Raw genomic sequence first — 19,780 nt, forward strand, 5'->3', positions numbered from 1 at the left:
ACACAGACCGGATACAGATCCCACTGCACAAACTGGATACAGATCCCACCGCACAGACAAGATACAGATCCCACCGCACAGACGGATACAGATCCCACAGCACAGACCGGATATAGATCCCACCGCACAGACCGGATATAGTTCCCACCACACAGACGGGATACAGATCCCACCGCACAGACGGGATACAGATCCCACCACACAGACCGGATACAGATCCCATCGCACAGACCGGATAGATCCCACCGCACAGACCGGATACAGGGGGGCATCGGGTCTGTGATCTCACATGGATATTGGGACAATAGCGCTTTCCCACCACTTCTCTGCCCTGATTATGGAATCTGTCTCTATCATCTCTGTTCAGTCTCTTTCCTCCCTTTCTTCCACCTGATGACGAGACCTCCACTGTGTGGCGTCACTTATTTGTCGTCCATTCGGTATCATATCTATAGTAGGGTTTTTTCACTATAATGTTGGGGTGATAAGTGTGGCGGATTGTGATGGAAGGCTCTTGTGATGGACGGCTGGTTTATGAGCTCTTGGGGACAAGGAGCGATGATGACCCCGTGATCTGCAGTATGACTGTGCAGTATGGTGGCGTCCTCGTTGTGTCCAGGAGGGCATTGTCCTTGCAGCCTCCAGGATATTAACTTTCCTGGCCCAGATCCGTGATTGCAGCAGAGAGCAAAGTGTGAATTGTGTAGAGATCTCGTCCTGAGCAGACGTGGCCCCAGCTTGACCCTACACAACGGACAGTAAAGCCTCGCTCCCCAGATATCATCCTCCCATGGATCTCCTGCTCCTCACGCTGCTCCTGACACCTCTCGTACTGGGATCAGGTGAAGTAAAATAGTCAGGAGAGGGTTCTGCTGTGACTACTGGGGGTCTCTGGAATCTAATATAGAGCTGTTGAGGAGAGCCATAAGATCAAATACTTAATTAACCTCAACACATAAGGTAATTGAGAGAAGTAACCCATAACATGTATTGTTTAACCCTACATAAGTTTTCCTCAGACAAAGTGAGACACTGAAGATGGCTGCCATCTCCTGTATCAGATCCATGTGCTCTGATGAACAATGAAGACACTGAAGATGGCTGCCATTTCCTGTTTTAGCAGACCATGCGGTCTGGTATCCAAGATGACGCCCACTCTGATGACCTCATGGATCCACCCACAGCGACGCCCACTCTGATGACCTCACGGACCAACCCACCTAGATAACCTCATGGATCCGCCCATGGACTTGCTCATGCCCAACCCATTAACCAATGGAATACATCCGATCACTCCCATTTTAGAACTAACCGAGCCCCCCTTACAGGAGATATATAACATTGTGTTTGACTAATAAATCCCTTCTTGGAGCTGAGCCACACTTTGATCAAGGAGAGTTACAGCTGACTGTGTCTGGTGTATTTCTTTAGTGCACATGATCAATATCCATTAGGCCAGGAGTAGGCAACTAGAGAATTGAACATTTATATTAATTGTTCAACCCTAATATTTGGCCGCCCAACGGGGGGCCAGCAGAGGAAGAGCCCTGAACCCTGTAAAACCGGCGAGTGGAACGGCTGGATGCACTGAGTACCCCGAATCTGGAGACTGATCAACTCCTTAACAGAACACGGTAAGTCTGCTGATTTTTATAATCTGTAGTCTTTACCTGTGTCTTTCGGGGTATCCTGTGCAGATTGCCTGACCGTGTCCGGTTTTCTTGGTATCTGTAAGACGGCAGAAAGGGTATCTCCGCTGCTGGTCATTTAATTGCAAGAACCGTCACATGTTCTAGTTGCCTACTGCCTGTTACATGTTGTGAAGAGGGGAGATGACAAATAGAAAAGAAAAGAAGCATTGTGTAAGGACAGTCAAAGCAGGTTACTAAGAAAGAAAGGGAAAAAAAAAAAAGGGGGCTAGAGGCAAGTGATAAAACAAGAAAAACTGGTTTTTACAGAGGGGTATGACTGGTAGTCATTGTGTTTGGAGCAAGGTTTCTAGGAAAGTCAAAGCAAGTGTTTACAGAAAGCAAAGCATGTGGTAGGACGAGAAAAACAGGTTTTGTTTTTAAGGAAGGATAAGCAAGCAAGTGTAGAATAATAATAATAATTTTTGTCTGTGGTATACGGTTGTCGCCTGTGATAAGATTTTCAGTTCTGTACATGAGGACTAGGACCTGGAGTAATTGACTCGGCCTAGGGGGACCCGGTAAATCTTGGAGCAATTGGCTCAGTTCGGGCATAAGAAATTGTGTAGCGGCTCATTGAAACTTGGAGCAATTGGCTCAGTTTGGGCCAATTAAATTTATAGTTTTTCTTTTTTTGCCCCGTGACATCGAGTAATTGACTCTGCACGGGGACCGGTAAGTTAGGGAGCAATTTGACAAAGTAGGGAATAATTGGTTTGTAAAGTACGGAGCACGGAAGTCAGACAGGGACCACGTGACAAGAAGGCATAGGAACTGGGTACTGCAGACTCAGTTCCCTTTAGAATCTCAGGTTTGAGTCATCTCCCCCGTCTTATTGTTTGTTTGGTGTTTGTTATCTTGATAGATATATATATATATATATATACTGTATATCTATAGAAAGATGAAGAAATTAATGCAGTTCTGCCGTATGGGCACTAAGCCAAATTCAGATGGCAAGTTAGACTCATGCAAATTAGTGGAAATTGTGTGGAATGCCAGAAGGGGGGATGGTTACAGCCCCTGGAGTGGAAGCTTGTCTTGAGATAAAAGAAAAGGTATCCTAGAAGATAATGGATTGTTGTCTATTGCTAGGGCAGGAGAAAGAGTCTCTGAAAGTATATAAAAAAAAAAAAAAAAAAAAAGGAAAAATTGGAAATTGGGTAGAAGAGAAAAGGAATAGAAAGAATAGAGTTTTGAGTTGTGTATTACAAAAATATATCTTGTGAGCGGCCACCACCGTAAAATGGTGGCTCAGAGCCATGTGGTAAATGTAATGGTCGCCATTTTGTTAATGGCCAATGTGTTAAATGTAATAGCAGCCAAAATGGTGGCTCAGAGCCATGTGGTAAATGTAATGGTCGCCATTTTGTTAATGGCCAATGTGTTAAATGTAATAGCAGCCAAAATGGTGGCTCAGAGCCATGTGGTAAATGTAATGGTCGCCATTTTGTTAATGGCCAATGTGTTAAATGTAATAGCAGCCAAAATGGTGGCTCAGAGCCATGTGGTAAATGTAATGGTCGCCATTTTGTTAATGGCCAATGTGTTAAATGTAATAGCAGCCAAAATGGTGGCTCAGAGCCATGTGGTAAATGTAATGGTCGCCATTTTGTTAATGGCCAATGTGTTAAATGTAATAGCAGCCAAAATGGTGGCTCAGAGCCATGTGGTAAATGTAATGGTCGCCATTTTGTTAATGGCTAATGTGTTAAATGTAATAGCAGCCAAAATGGTGGCTCAGAGCCATGTGGTAAATATAATTCTGATAGCGGCCATCTTGGTGGTGGTAAATATAATTCTGATAGCGGCCATCTTGGTGATGGTAAATATAATTCTGACGGCAGCCATCTTGGTGGTGGTAAATATAATTCTGACAGCGGCCATCTTGGTGGTGGTAAATATAATTCTGACGGCAGCCATCTTGGTGGTGGTAAATATAATTCTAATGGCAGCCATCTTGTGGATGGCAAATGTAATTCTGACGGCAGCCATCTTGGTGGTGGTAAATATAATTCTAATGGCAGCCATCTTGTGGATGGCAAATGTAATTCTGACGGCAGCCATGTTGTGGATGGCGAATGTGCTGCTCCTGGTGGTGAACATCTCAGATTAAGGCTACACGCCACATCACCAAATCCTTGTTACCCAGTAATGACCACTAACGGCCAATACTATATTCCTTCGGGAAGTGAACAGGCTTTACCCATGTTTCCTATCTCTGTTGTTTCCAATGGGGCACCAACCCTTTCCTCTATCACTCCTGTTGTGAATCCAGCAGTCCTCCCACCTGGATCGTCCCCAGCACCTACCCTTTCTACTATCACTTCCAATGCCAATTTAGCCGCACACCCACATGAGATGCTCCAAGCAGCGGCCTCTCCTCCCAATGCTTCCACAACAGCACTCTCACGCAGCCTACATAACCCTATGCCCAGTACCTCACAGGCTGTCTCGCAGCCAAGCGCACACCTGTATGGGACGGTGGCGACTGTATCAAGGGGGGGCTCAATGTGGGAGGGGGATACCAGTAGCACAGGAAGCACAAAGGGGAGGGAATGTTGGCAACCTATTTTTGAAAAAGAACTTCCTGAGGGACCCTTGTTAGTGGTGGGAAAGGGTGACATAACAACAATGGAGACAGACGCTATTGTTAATGCTGCCAATTCAGGGTTAGAGCACAATGGAGGTGTAGCTAGAGCTATAGTGGAAGCAGGAGGGGTGACTATTCAAGCTGACAGTCAAATCATTGTTGAGTCACATGGTCAGATAGCTGTTGGGGACATAGCGGTGACTAAAGCTGGTAATCTTCCATGTAGAATGATCATACATGCTGTGACCCCTACTTATGACCCTATTCATCCAGACGTTAGTGCTGAACAACTTCATGCAGCAATAACTCGCATTAATGAGGACAGGACTGTTAAAGCTTTTAAGACTGCCTGCGTCACCTGGAGCCCATACCATGATACTGGAGCTGCCCAAATAGAGCCCCTCATTCCAGGACTGTTACCTCCTCCGGCTCCTCATACACAAGGGACTACATCTGCACTCCCGGTGCCATCTCTACTCCCGCCTCAGGTGCCACCGCTAACAGTGCCAATGCTCATGTCTGAGGAGCCCACCATCTATGTCAAGTTTACACCCCAGGAAGCTGCTACTCTGTTGAACCAAGTTCTAGATCCAGAAAAACAGCCGATGCCTTTCTACAGGAGCATGACGAGACATGGGACTCTGGTATTTTGTTCTGCCAAGAACCTGAGACAAGGGCCTCGGATGAGTTGGCTGACCTATCAATTATTATTGTTGCCAAAGGTTTCCAGATGCCTCAAAGCTGATGCAGCCATTGTACGATGACCTCAAGACGTCAGCGTTTCCACTATGAACAAAATCCGTGGAAGCTTTCTACGCTCTTAAACAGGCCATACAGTCTGCACCAGCTCTTGGAATCCCAAATTATCAACTACCTTTTTACTTGTTTGTCAGTGAAGTAGCAGGACATGCTTCCGGAGTCCTAGCACAAAAACATGGGGGAAGAACAAGACCAATCGGCTACTACTCTGCCCGCCTGGACTCTGTGTCTCAAGCTTCCCCGACTTGCCTCAGAGCTGTTCATGCTGCACATATGCTTCTGGACAAAACTTCTGATATCATCTTAGGACATCCGGTTCTCTTAATGGCTCCACACGACATAAAAGCTATTCTAGGCCAGACTCAACCTAAACACCTGTCGCTACAGCGTCATATGAGACTCCAATGTTCCCTCTTGATTCCGGATAATGTCACTCTTGTCCGCTGCAGCATCTTCAAACTGTCCACGCTGCTTCCTCTTTCCAGGGGGGATGTGGATGATGATACTGATGCTCTCGGAGAAGATGCCTCTACACACTCAGAGGATCATGACTGTCTCGAACAAATGCATGAAGAAGTAGCCTCCCAGAAAAGCGTGTCTGAAGACCCACTCCCACATGCTGACCTGACGTTCTTCACTGATGGTTCCAGATTTGCAGATGAAACAGGAAGATTCCATACGGGATATGCCGTGGTTACACATGACCTGATCATCTCAGCTGGATCGCTACCACCGCACATGTCTGCACAAGAAGCGGAACTTAAAGCTTTGACGTTGGCTTGTCAGGAAGCGACGGAGAAGGTGGTCAACATCTACACGGATTCAAGATACGCTTTTGGAGTGGCTCATGACTTCGGCAGTATCTGGGCAGCCAGAGGATACCTAACGTCCAGTGGAACTCCTGTAAAACATGCTGCTATCATGCAAGAACTTGTGGTCACTCTGGATCTACCTTCAAAGGTTGCAGTGATCAAGATCAAAGCTCACCGGAGACTGGATTCTCCAGAAGCAAGGGGGAACTTCTTTGTTGACAAAACAGCAAAAACCTATGCTGTGGATCCATTTAGGAAAGAGAAAGCAGCGGTGTACGTGTCACAAGACACTGAAGAAGGGACTAAAGCCTCTCTTATGAGGATTATCCATATACATCAAGACATCAGATGATGAAAAGAAGTCATGGCAAGAAGGAGGAGCTAAAAAGGATGAAGATGGAGGCTGGAGGGTGAACACAAAGGTCTGTCTACCCCGTAATCTGTGCCCCTCAGTGACAGAATGGGCACACGGTATCACCCACAGAGGCAAGAATCTGATGAATGACCTGATTTGGAAGATTTATATGGCACTTGGGATCTCTACTGTCACCCAAAAATATTTCAAGTCCTGCCTTGTGTGTGCAACATGCAATCCAGCACCGCCTCAGAAAGTTACTCAGAAACATTTGGCTAAACCACTATCCCTTTCAGAGAGTTCAGATCGATCGTATTCAAATGCCAAAAGTAGGGAAGTGCGAGTATGTACTGGTAGTGACTGACATGTTCTCAGGATGGCCCGAAGCCTATCCAGTAACCAACATGACTGCCAGAGTGACTGTTAAGAGACTGATGACTGAAGTAGTCTGCAGATATGGGGTCCCAGAGGTAATTGAGAGTGACCAAGGACCTGCGTTCACTGCAGCACTGACTAAGGAACTATGGACATTGGTGGGAGTTGATTTGGGTTTACATACTCCATATCACCCTCAGAGCAGTGGGGAAGTAGAAACACTGAATGGCACCTTGAAAAATAAAATACTGAAAGCCAGTTAGGAGGTCAGACTTGGGACAGACATTTTGCACGTTGCCTTATACTCAGTCAGAAACACTACAAGGGGTCCCATTAAACTCACACCATACGAGATTCCTTTTGGGGGGCCTCCGAGATTGGGTCAATATTTTCCACAACAGCTAGCCTTGGGAAGTGATATTCTTGTAAATTATGTAATTGTTGTTACTAAAGAACTGTCAATAACACATGTACGAGTTTTATCATCCATTCCAGGTCCAGATTCCAGTGAAGGTACCCATGCTTTCCAACCTGGTGACTACGTGCTTGTAAAGAAGTTCATCAGAAAAGACATTCCTGGAGTCGAGATTTAAGGGTCCCTACTCCCTACCAAGTGCTCCTGACTACTCCTACTTCGGTCAGGATTGCTGAGCGCCTCCTGGATCCATCTCTCACATTGTAAACTTGTTAGACAGTTAGGAACAGAGTAGGATAATAATAATAATAATAATAATCTTTATTTTTATATAGCGCTAACATATTCCGCAGCGCTTTACAGGTTGCACACACATTATCGTCACTGTCCCCGTTGGGGCTCACAATCTAAATTCCCTATCAGTATGTCTTTGTAATGTGGGAGGAAACCGGAGTACCCGGAGGAAACCCACGCAAACACGGAGAGAACATACAAACTCTTTGCAGATGTTGTCCTTAGTGGGGCTTGAACCCAGGACTCCAGCGCTGCAAGGCTGCTGTGCTATCCACTGCGCCACCTGACCTGCTTGTCAAAGTCCAGCTACAAAGGGAGGTTTTCCACAAGGGAAAACTTGTCTCAAACTGGTGAAAACTCCAATTCCCCCTCCCGGGCAAGACGGTCAGATCTAGGATGTGTACAACAGGGTTAGTCGCATGTGTATTTTACTCTAAGTAACCATGGAGATGGGAGATTGGAGAGTAATAGATCCAGCAGGTTGGGAAGTCCCGAGGACACTGGTAACACGCTCCGATATACCTCCTCAGTATACCCATAATCGGTCACACATTCTCTGGTGTCTATAGCATCCATATTGTCATGAAGCTTCTGATGTCATAATAACACTTAACATCGGTGGGTTAGGGAACCACGGTGGGATCAAGATAAAAGAAAAGGTTAATAAAGTATTTAGGGGGGACTGTTGAGGAGAGCCATAAGATCAAATACTTAATTAACCTCAACACATAAGGTAATTGAGAGAAGTAACCCATAACATGTATTGTTTAACCCTACATAAGTTTTCCTCAGACAAAGTGAGACACTGAAGATGGCTGCCATCTCCTGTATCAGATCCATGTGCTCTGATGAACAATGAAGACACTGAAGATGGCTGCCATTTCCTGTTTTAGCAGACCATGCGGTCTGGTATCCAAGATGACGCCCACTCTGATGACCTCATGGATCCACCCACAGCGACGCCCACTCTGATGACCTCACGGACCAACCCACCTAGATAACCTCATGGATCCGCCCATGGACTTGCTCATGCCCAACCCATTAACCAATGGAATACATCCGATCACTCCCATTTTAGAACTAACCGAGCCCCCCTTACAGGAGATATATAACATTGTGTTTGACTAATAAATCCCTTCTTGGAGCTGAGCCACACTTTGATCAAGGAGAGTTACAGCTGACTGTGTCTGGTGTATTTCTTTAGTGCACATGATCAATATCCATTAGGCCAGGAGTAGGCAACTAGAGAATTGAACATTTATATTAATTGTTCAACCCTAATAGAGCTGCCAAGCTAAAATCCCCCAATGAGCTCTGGCAGTCAGTGTTTGCTCTTGGGGTCTTCATTATGGGAGGTGGACTGAAGAGGCGCTGTATTACAGGAGCTCAGGTGAGGTGTAGGGGTCTTTCCACCAGCTCGCCAAAGGTTCCAAATAAAACCAAGCAAAACAGTGAGTGCAGCTCCAGAGTAAAAGGTCACACATGCACAATATTTTTCACAATTTGAATCCACATATAAAGTATGAAGTTTACTTTTTGACCTCCACCGTTTCCAGGCCAGGAGGACGTTCAGCCGCAGGTGGAGACACAATATGGGAAGCTTCGGGGGAAGATCCTGTCAGTGAAGGAGACAAGCAAGAAGGTCCATGGCTTCTATGGAGTCCCGTTCGCAAAACCTCCAGTGGGGTCATTGAGATTTGCATCCCCAGAACCCCCCGAGCCCTGGAGCTCCGTGAAAGAGGCGCAGGAGCATGCTGCCCTGTGAGTTACTGATAATCCAGTCATCTCTTCCATTTTATAAATGCTATTATTCTATAAATAGGAATATGCTCAGCTACACCTGACAACATTGTGAGGGGATCAGGGATCCCAGGCAGCGGAGACTTTCCCACAGTGACCTGTTGGTGGCGCTATACCTGAACGACATTACTCCTGACTAATCATTATCTCCTAGATGTCTACAAAGCCTCAGAGTCCTGGAGCAAATGACAAGCTTCTTCAAAACTTCTCTGGCGCTACCCCCATTGTCAGAAGACTGCCTGTACCTGAATATCTTCACCCCTGCGGACAGAGAGAAGGACACCAAACTCCCTGTAAGTAATTGTCAGAGAACCTGCCCATCTTACAAAGAGGATCAAGATAATGATGAGTATATACGGAGCAGAATAGACCGAGGTGACCCGTATCTCTCTGGCTGTTGTGGGACTATAGACAGAGGTGTCCGGCATCTCTCCGGCTCTTGTGGGACTATTATTATTATTATTTATTTATATAGCACCATTAATTCCATGGTGCTGTACATGAGAAAGGGGTTAAATACAGAGTTATAGATATCATTTACAGTAAACAGGTTTACAGTGACACACTGGTACAGAGGGGAGAGGACCCTGTCCTTGCGGACTTTAATTCTATGGGATAGTGGGGAAGAGACAGAAGGTAGGGGTGAGGCGGCGGCGGCGGCTCTGGTGATGGAGAGGCGGCGGCTCTGGCGATGGCGAGGCGGCTGCTCGGTTATTGTAGGCTGTAGGCTTTCCTGAAGAGATGGGTTTTCAGGTTCCGTCTGAAGGATCCGAGGGTGGTGGATAATCGGACGTGTTGAGGCATGGAATTCCAGAGGATGGGGGATATTCGGGAGAAATCTTGGAGGCGATTGTGTGAGGAACGAATAAGTGTGGAGGAGAGTAGGAGGTCTTGGGATGAACGAAGATTACGTGAGGGAAGATAGTGGGAGATTAGTTCAGAGATATAGGGAGGGGACAGGTTGTGGATGGCTTTGTAGATCAGTGTTAGTAGACTATAGAAAGAGGTGACCCATGTCTCTCTGGCTGTTGTGGGACTATAGACAGAGGTGTCCGGCGTCTCTCCGGCTCTTGTGGGACTATAGACAGAGGTGACCCATGTCTCTCCGGCTGTTGTGGGACTATAGACAGAGGTGTCCGGCGTCTCTCCGGCTCTTGTGGGACTATAGACAGAGGTGACCCATGTCTCTCCGGCTGTTGTGGGACTATAGACAGAGGTGACCAGCGACTCTCTGGCTGTTCTGGGACTATAGACAGAGGTGACCCGCGTCTCTCCGGCTGTTGTGGGACTATAGACAGAAATGACCCGCGTCTCTCCGGCTCTTGTGGGACTATAGACAGAGGTGACCCGCGTCTCTCTGGCTGTTGTGGGACTATAGACAGAGGTGACCCGTGTCTCTCCGGCTGTTGTGGGACTATAGACAGAGGTGACCCGCATTTCTCTGGCTCTTGTGGGACTATAGACAGAGGTGACCAGCGTCTCTCCGTCTGTTGTGGGACTATAGATGGAGGTGTCCCGCGTCTCTCCAGCTCTTGTGGGACTATAGACAGAGGTGACCCACGTCTCTCCGGCTCTTGTGGGACTATAGACAGAGGTGACCCGCGTCTCTCCGTCTGTTGTGGGACTATAGACAGAGGTTTCCCGCGTCTCTCTGGCTCTTGTGGGACTGTAGACAGAGGTGTCCCGCGTCTCTCTGGCTGTTGTAGGACTATAGACAGAGGTGACCCGCGTCTCTCCGGTGTCAGGTCTACTGGGTAATACTGCTGTGGGGAAAGCTGTACGCAGCAGCAAGGGAGCTGAGCAAAACGCCGGGTTACTAACCAGGACCTGAACCATGTGACAGAGTGGGAGGTGGTCGGGGGCGGGGCCAGACGCCTGGGTGCAGAGAAGAGATAAACACAAGAGAGTAGTTAAACAAGCTAAGATCAGAGCCAGGAGATCACGAGGTGCCAAAGAGGCAAGACAGGGGATTGTGAGAAGTGAAGCCAGAGATCAGAAATCCAGAAAAACACAGTACAGCACGGAGAGCAAACAAAGCAATTGCAAACCTGGGCACACACTCCAGAGGTCAGGCACACAGACTAGAACAGAAAGTATAGCTGACAGCGAATCCATGTCTGGAGTGAGTATAAATACCGCTCCCAGATCGAAAGTGAGGCCAGCAAAATTAACCCTGAGAGAACAGGACATTAACCATGTCCTAACGATGACATCTGACTGTTGTGGGACTATAGACAGAGGTAACCCGTGTCTCTCTGGCTGTTGTGGGACTATAGACAGTGGTGACCCGCATCTCTCTGGCTGTTGTGGGACTATAGCCAGAGGTGTCCTGCGTCTCTCCGGGTGTTGTGGGATTATAGACAGAGGTGACCCGCGTCTCTCCGGCTGTTGTGGGACTATAGACAGAGGTGTCCTGCGTCTCTCCGGCTGTTGTGGGTCTATAGACAGAGGTGACTTGCGTCTCTCCAGCTGTTGTGGGAATATAGACATAGGTGACCCACGTCTCTCCGGCTGTTGTGGGACTAAAGACAGAGGTGACCCGCTTCTCTCTGGCTGATGTGAGACTATAGACAGAGGTGACCCATTTCTGTTTTTCTGTTGTGGGACCATAGACAGAGGTGACGCGTGTCTCTCCGACTGTTGTGGGGCTATAGACAGAGGTGACGCTTGTCTCTCCGGCTGTTGTGGGACTATAGACAGAGGTGTTCTGCCTCTCTCCGGCTGTTGTGGGACTATAGACAGAGGTGACCCGCGTCTCTCCGGCTCTTGTGGGACTATAGACAGAGGTGACCCGCGCCTCTCCGGTTCTTGTGGGACTACAGACAGAGGTGACCCGCGTCTCTCCTGCTGTTGTGGGAATATAGACAGAGGTGACCCACGTCTCTTCGGCTGTTGTGGGACTAAAGACAGAGGTGACCCGCGTCTCTCCGGCTCTTGTGGGACTATAGACAGAGGTGAAGCGTGTCTCTCCGACTGTTGTGGGGCTATAGACAGAGGTGACGCGTGTCTCTCCGGCTCTTGTGGGACTATAGATAGAGGTGTCCTGCGCCTCTCCGGCTGTTGTGGGTCTATAGACAGAGGTGACCTGCGTCTCTCCAGCTGTTGTGGGAATATAGACAGAGGTGACCCACGTCTCTCCCGCTGTTGTGGGACTAAAGACAGAGGTAACCCATGTCTCTCTGGCTGTTCTGGGACCATAGACAGAGGTGACCCGTTTCTGTTTTACTGTTGTGGGACTATAGACAGAGGTGACGCGTGTCTCTCCGACTGTTGTGGGACTATAGACAGAGGTGACGCGTGTCTCTCCGACTGTTGTGGGACTATAGACAGAGGTGACGCGTGTCTCTCCGACTGTTATGGGGCTATAGACAGAGGTGACGCGTGTCTCTTGGACTGTTGTGGGGCTATAGACAGAGGTGACGCGTGTCTCTTGGACTGTTGTGGGGCTATAGACAGAGGTGACGCGTGTCTCTTGGACTGTTGTGGGGCTATAGACAGAGGTGACGCGTGTCTCTTGGACTGTTGTGGGGCTATAGACAGAGGTGACGCATATCTCTCCAACTGTTGTGAGACTATAGACAGATGTGACGTGCGTTTCTCCGGCTGTCATGTGCCCTCACACAAGCTTGTCGTGTGCTTTGGTGATACCTTGTCTGACGTTTCTTTCCAGGTGATGGTATTTATTCATGGAGGAGGACTACGGTCAGGGGGAGCCGGGATGTTTGAGGGGTCAGCACTGAGTGCGTTTGAGAATGTGGTTGTAGTATCCATCCAGTACAGACTGGGATTCCTGGGATTTTTCAGGTGAGTGCTTTCCGAATGACAGGCGGTAATCTGACTGTGGAGATGAGGGGTCCGTGCCAGTGTCAAAATCAGCTGCTGTGGGCTCCATGGTAAAATCTACCACTGTGTCCCCGACTGTATCCTCTCATTGATCGTATTGGGCATCTCACTATAGTAACAACCTGGAGGGATGCAAAGGCGGACGGCGCCATCTAGAGGCTGACTTTTCTTCTAATGTAGTAAAAACCAGAGAGGCGCAGCTGATTGCTCAATACATAGTGATAAAACTCAATCTGACGTCAATCTCTATCCCAGCACCGGAGATGAACGAGCCCCAGGAAACTACGGCTTCTTGGACCAGGTGGCCGCTCTCAGATGGATTCACGAGAACATTGCGGATTTCGGTGGCGATCCGAACTTAGTGACCATATTTGGTGAATCGGCCGGCGGAGTCAGCGTGTCTGTCCTGGTGAGTGTCTGTCCTGGTGAGTGTCCACTGGTGGTCTGATGTAACATGCACTGCTCACCAGATTAGCCTTTGCAATGTTCGTCAGGGTCCCCTTCATCAGTGACGCCACTACATGCTTTACTCCCTGTCACTGCAGCTACTGTCCCCAATGTCCAAAGGTCTTTTCCACCGAGCGATCGCCGAGAGCGGAGTCGCCCTGATCCCTCGTCTCATGGACGGCAAACACAAAGATCTCACCAACACCCAGAAGGTAAGACATCCAAAGGTACACCATAAATCACCCATAACGGGTCCCTGGAAGTCAGCGCAACAGAATGGATAAGCGGCATTCTCAGTGATGTCACCGCTGATCTCTAGTGATGGATAGGAGGCATTCTCAGTGATGTCACCGCTGATCTCTAGTGATGGATAGGAGGCATTCTCAGTGATGTCACCGCTGATCTCTGGTGATGGATAGGAGGCATTCTCAGTGAGGTCACCGCTGATCTCTGGTGATGGATAGGAGGCATTCTCAGTGATGTCACCTCTGATCTCTGGTGATGGATAAGAGGTATTCTCAGTGATGTCACCGCTGATCTCTGGTGATGGATAGGAGGCATTCTCAGTGATGTCACCTCTGATCTCTAGTGATGGATAGGAGGCATTCTCAGAGATGTCACCGCTGATCTCTGGTGATGGATAGGAGGCATTCTCAGTGATGTCACCGCTGATCTCTAGTGATGGATAGGAGGCATTCTCAGTGATGTCACCTCTGATCTCTAGTGATGGATAGGAGACATTCTCAGTGATGTCACCGCTGATCTCTGGTGATGGATAGGAGGCATTCTCAGTGATGTCACCGCTGATCTCTGGTGATGGATAGGAGGCATTCTCAGTGATGTCACCTCTGATCTCTAGTGATGGATAGGAGACATTCTCAGTGATGTCACCTCTGATCTCTGGTGATGGATAAGAGGCATTCTCAGTGATGTCACCACTGATCTCTGGTGATGGATAGGAGGCATTCTCAGTGATGTCACCGCTGATCTCTAGTGATGGATAAGAGACATTCTCAGTGATGTCACCGCTGATCTCTAATGATGGATAGGAGGCATTCTCAGTGATGTCACCGCTGATCTCTAGTGATGGATAGGAGGCATTCTCAGTGATGTCACCTCTGATCTCTGGTGATGGATAGGAGGCATTCTCAGTGATGTCACCGCTGATCTCTAATGATAGATAGGAGGCATTCTCAGTGATGTCACCTCTGATCTCTGGTGATGGATAGGAGGCATTCTCAGTGATGTCACCGCTGATCTCTAGTGATGGATAGGAGGCAATCTCAGTGATGTCACCTCTGATCTCTGGTGATGGATAGGAGACATTCTCAGTGATGTCACCGCTGATCTCTAATGATGGATAGGAGGCATTCTCAGTGATGTCACCTCTGATCTCTGGTGATGGATAGGAGGCATTCTCAGTGATGTCACCGCTGATCTCTAATGATGGATAGGAGGCATTCTCAGTGATGTCACCTCTGATCTCTGGTGATGGATAGGAGGCATTCTCAGTGATGTCACCTCTGATCTCTGGTGATGGATAGGAGGCATTCTCAGTGATGTCACCTCTGATCTCTGGTGATGGATAGGAGGCATTCTCGGTGATGTCACCGCTGATCTCTGGTGATGGATAGGAGGCATTCTCAGTGATGTCACCGCTGATCTCTGGTGATGGATAGGAGGCATTCTCAGTGATGTCACCGCTGATGTCTAGTGATGGATAGGAGGCATTCTCAGTGATGTCACCGCTGATGTCTAGTGATGGATAGGAGGCATTCTCAGTGATGTCACCGCTGATCTCTGGTGATGGATAGGAGGCATTCTCAGTGATGTCACCGCTGATGTCTAGTGATGGATAGGAGGCATTCTCAGTGATGTCACCTCTGATCTCTGGTGATGGATAGGAGGCATTCTCAGTGATGTCACCGCTGATCTCTAGTGATGGATAGGAGGCATTCTCAGTGATGTCACCGCTGATCTCTAGTGATGGATAGGAGGCATTCTCAGTGATGTCACCGCTGATCTCTAGTGATGGATAGGAGGCATTCTCAGTGATGTCACCGCTGATCTCTAATGATGGATAGGAGGCATTCTCAGTGATGTCACCGCTGATCTCTAGTGATGGATAGGAGACATTCTCAGTGATGTCACCTCTGATCTCTGGTGATGGATAGGAGGCATTCTCTGATGTCACCGCTGCTCTCTGGTGATGGCTAGGAGGCATTCTCAGTGATGTCACCTCTGATCTCTGGTGATGGATAGGAGGCATTCTCAGTGATGTCACCGCTGCTCTCTGGTGATGGATAGGAGGCATTCTCAGTGATGTCACCTCTGATCTCTGGTGATGGATAGGAGGCATTCTCAGTGATGTAACCGCTGATCTCTAGTGATGGATAGGAGGCATTCACAGTGATGTCACCTCTGATCTCTGGTGATGGATAGGAGGCATTCTCAGTGATGTAACCGCTGATCTCTAGTGATGGATAGGAGGCATTCTCAGTGATGTCACCTCTGATGATGGACAGGAGGCATTCTCAGTGATATCACCGCTGCTCTATAGTGATGGATAGGAGGCATTCTCAGTGATGTCACCGCTGATCTCTAGTGATGGATAGGAGGTATCTCAGTGATGTCACCGCTGATCTCTAGTGATGGATAGGAAGTATTCTCAGTGATGTCACCTCTGATGATGGATAGGAGGCACTCTCAGTGACATCACCGCTGATCTCTAGTAATGGATAGGAGGCATTTTCAGTGATGTCACCGCTGATCTCTGGTGATGGATAGGAGGCATTCTCAGTGATATCACCGCTGTCACGATTCACAACGTGACCGTCACCCCTACGTCACAGATTAGGGTGACTTTAGGCCAACAGACGGCTATCACATGTGTAGGTGGGCTTATCTTAGTTATCCCTCCACTGCTACAATGTGATAAAAAAAACACACACAAGGCTATTGACCTCTTAGTTTACAGCAGGGGCTTATTTTAGGTATCCCACTGTGTTATGATCCCAATGGCAGAGGATCTCAGAGATTACAGCAAAGTCTGCAAACATAAATACCAGCTCATAGGGAAGTGGTAACTAGGCTGACCATATACCTGATCCTAGCACAAACAACTAACAGCAGCCGGGGAACGTGCCTACGTTGATTCTAGACGTCTCGCACCAGCCGGAGAACTAACTAACCCTATCAGGGAAAATAAAACCTCTCTTGCCTCCAGAGAAAAGACCCCAAAGTTATAATACAAGCCCCCAACAAATAATAACGGTGAGGTAAGAAGAAAAGACAAACGTAAGAATGAACTAGATTTTAGCAAAGAGAGGCCCACTGACTAATAGCAGAAGATAGTAAGATGACTTATATGGTCAGCAAAAAACCCTGCAAAATATCCACGCTGAATATCCAAGAACCCCCGAACCGACTAACGGTGAGGGGGGAGAATATCAGCCCCCTAGAGCTTCCAGCGATATCAGGAATCACATTTTGTACAAGCTGGACAAAAATATGAACAATGCAAATAAACAAAAATAAGAAAGCAGGACTTAGCTTATCTTGCAAAGAACCAGGACCTGAAGACAGGAGCAAACAGAAATGAACTGATTACAACGATGCCAGGCACTGGACTGAGAATCCAGGAAGTTTAAATAGCAACACCCCAGGCCTAACGAACCAGGTGAGTACCAACCTGGGAAAAGACAATCCAAGTGCCAAACCACTAGTGACCACAAGAGGGAGCCAAGAAGTATAGTTCACAACACCACTGCACTTCAATATACCACGAACTGCAGGGATCTATGAATATCCCGCTTACAGTTCCACTTAAAACTTGCAGCTCTCTGGCGCCCCCCTTACTCTCAGGTCAGATTAGGTACTGCACCTAGGGTAATTAGTCGCCAGAAAGGCTGCCTGCTATGTACTGGCTATTGGGCACGCTGCAGCGACGCAATAAACTATTCCCACTCAGGCAGGAACAATAATTATCAATGCCGCAGTCGCTACAATGACACCCAAAGGCCTGCACACGGTATTGCTGCCACCAGCTTCGATTAAACGGGTCCGAAGCTAACCCAAAACAGCGTAATTCCCTTCAGGAGACAGGGTACGTTTTAGAGCATGAAGAACGAATCTAGTATATTAAATATTATACTCCATAAATGATTTTAAGGCAGTGTTTATAAAAAGTTATATAAAGATGTTACAAAAGAGACAATTGCAAATATGTACAAGGTAATTATAAAAAAAAACAGGGATTACATAAGAAATAACACTTACATGCGGTCAGATCATTTGAGGCAACCAGGCTAGTGGAGTTTCCATCGGTCCCAGTGCATTAGGACTCTGGTTAGGAACAGCTCTTCAAGTCAGACTCCAGCAGACAGACCCTTGCTGGAGTCTGGCCAAAAAACTTATAGCTGCAGCCTGTGACATTACCAAAAGGGTTGAGTTAAGATCGCCCTCCTCTTTCTTCAGTCTTAGTAAATGTCACACAAGTTTGTCTAATACGTATATCTCTGCTCCAGAACATGTCATAGTCATAACAAACCCAGCATTCATCTCGTCTTAATATTGGCATTCTAATGAGATCAAATATGTCCTATTTGTGATGCAGAATTACAGAGAAATCCCTACTTCTTTACCAGATGGAGTTAGAAGCCCGTGCTTACCGTGGCGGATAGATCCACCGAGGGAGATTAAGAATATGTATTTTCCGTTCCTATCTTAAATGGTTGGCCCAATATCTTACAATAATGGAACAAAAGACCCTCATGGATTCTAGAGATTTCTAATCCAGTTCTAGCTGGCAAAGCTTTCCAATGCAGCTATGCCGGTCGTAAATTCCTTTCTTCAATAAAACTCCCCCCACATAGATTGGCAAGGCAGCTCTTGGCTGAGTGAAAGGGAAGGGGGGGTTTTGTAGCCCACAGCATGGGCTGAAGGACAAAACTACAACATCATATTATACTTCATACAATATCGTGACACCTCCCCCTTTTGGTGTGCGCTACGGAGGCAGAACCCCTCGGTATGCCTCCATGCGTACCTCAGTAGGTTCACCCTGGCGGGACAGTCCATCTGCATTTCCATGATCCCTGCCCATTTTGTGTTCAATGGTGAAGTCAAACTGCTGAAGGGGAAGGCTCCAGCGTAGCAACCTGCCGTTGGTTCCACACATGGCGTTTAGCCAGCGCAGAGGGTGGTGGTCGGTCACCACGGTGAAGGTGCGACCGTACAAGTAGGGCTGCAAGCACTGCAGGGCCCAGACTATATCCAGGCACTCCTTCTCAATGGTGGAGTAGGCCACTTCCATCGGCAAAAGTTTCCAACTCAGGTACAACACGGGGTGCTCTTGGTCCTCCGAGTCAACCTGACTGAGCACAGCACCGAGGCCAAACTCGCTGGCATCGGACTGTACCAAGAACGGTCGACTGCTGTCAACTGCTTTCAACACAGGGGCGTTGCACAGTGCGGTTTTCAACGCCTGGAAGGCCCCCTCGCAGCCATCTGTCCAGTTGACGATGTGGGGTAGCTTCTTCCTGGTGAGGTCCGTCAAAGGTTTTGCCAGGCTACTATACTGCTGTACAAATCGCCTATAGTACCCTGCAGTGCCCAGGGAGGACATCACCTGTTTCTTGGTCCTGGGAGTGGGCCAGTTCACGATCGCGCCCACTTTCTCAGGCTCTGGCTTTAGGGTGTCTCTGCCTACCTGGTGCCCCAGGTAGTGGACCTCCCTCATGCCCATCTGGCATTTTCCCGGCTTGATAGTCAGTCCTGCTCGGTGAATTCGCCTGAGCACCTCCTCGAGATGCTGCAGGTGTTCCACCCAGGAGGGACTAAAGATGGCAATTGTTGTGAACTCTATTTCTGGGCTCCCTCTAGTGGTCACAAGCGGTACTGTGTAGTGTTGTCTTTCTGCAGGTTGGCTTCATCAGCTGGTTCGTTATCCTTGGTTGGTTTTCTATTTCGCTCACCTGGATACTCAGTTCCTTGCCTGCTATCAATGTATTCAGTGCTCTTCAGATTCCGTGTGTCTACCTTGCTCCCAGTCTCTCCAAGACAAGCTAAGTTTTTGTTTGATCATTTTTTGATTATCAGTGTTCATTATGTTTTTAGTCCAGCTCGCTAAAATGTGATTTCTTCGCTTGCTGGTTGCTCTAGGGGACTGAGTTTCTCCCCCCACACCGTTAGTTGGTGTGGGGGTTCTTGAAATCTCAGAGTGGATATTTTGTAAGGGTTTTTTTACTGACCGCATAGATTCCCTTTTCTATTTTCTGCTATCTAGTATTAGTGGGCCTCATTTGCTGAATCTGCTTTCACCCCTGTGTATGTGCCTTCCTCTTACCTCACCGTTATTATTTGTTGGGGGCTTCTATATCTTTGGGGATTATTTCTCTG

General features: G+C 47.9%; 1 protein-coding gene across 2 annotated transcripts in view; it reads left to right on the top strand.

Annotated features, from left to right (window-relative positions):
* Positions 1–589: 589 nt before the first annotated feature.
* LOC143807404 (fatty acyl-CoA hydrolase precursor, medium chain-like) overlaps positions 590–19,780 on the top strand; it is a 68,563-nt gene continuing 49,372 nt past the window's right edge. Inside the window, exons 1-6 of one of the 2 annotated variants that reach the window (XM_077288909.1) lie at positions 590–842; positions 8,848–9,052; positions 9,246–9,384; positions 12,762–12,895; positions 13,190–13,343; positions 13,480–13,593. In XM_077288909.1, coding sequence (XP_077145024.1) covers positions 791–842; positions 8,848–9,052; positions 9,246–9,384; positions 12,762–12,895; positions 13,190–13,343; positions 13,480–13,593 — 798 coding nt within the window. In that variant the 5' untranslated portion in view covers positions 590–790. The remainder of the gene's footprint in view (positions 843–8,847; positions 9,053–9,245; positions 9,385–12,761; positions 12,896–13,189; positions 13,344–13,479; positions 13,594–19,780) is intronic. The other variant, XM_077288910.1, reaches the window with a different exon arrangement.

Source organism: Ranitomeya variabilis, chromosome 2, assembly GCF_051348905.1.
Source record: "Ranitomeya variabilis isolate aRanVar5 chromosome 2, aRanVar5.hap1, whole genome shotgun sequence".
In the NCBI taxonomy this organism is placed as follows: Eukaryota; Metazoa; Chordata; class Amphibia; order Anura; family Dendrobatidae; genus Ranitomeya; species Ranitomeya variabilis.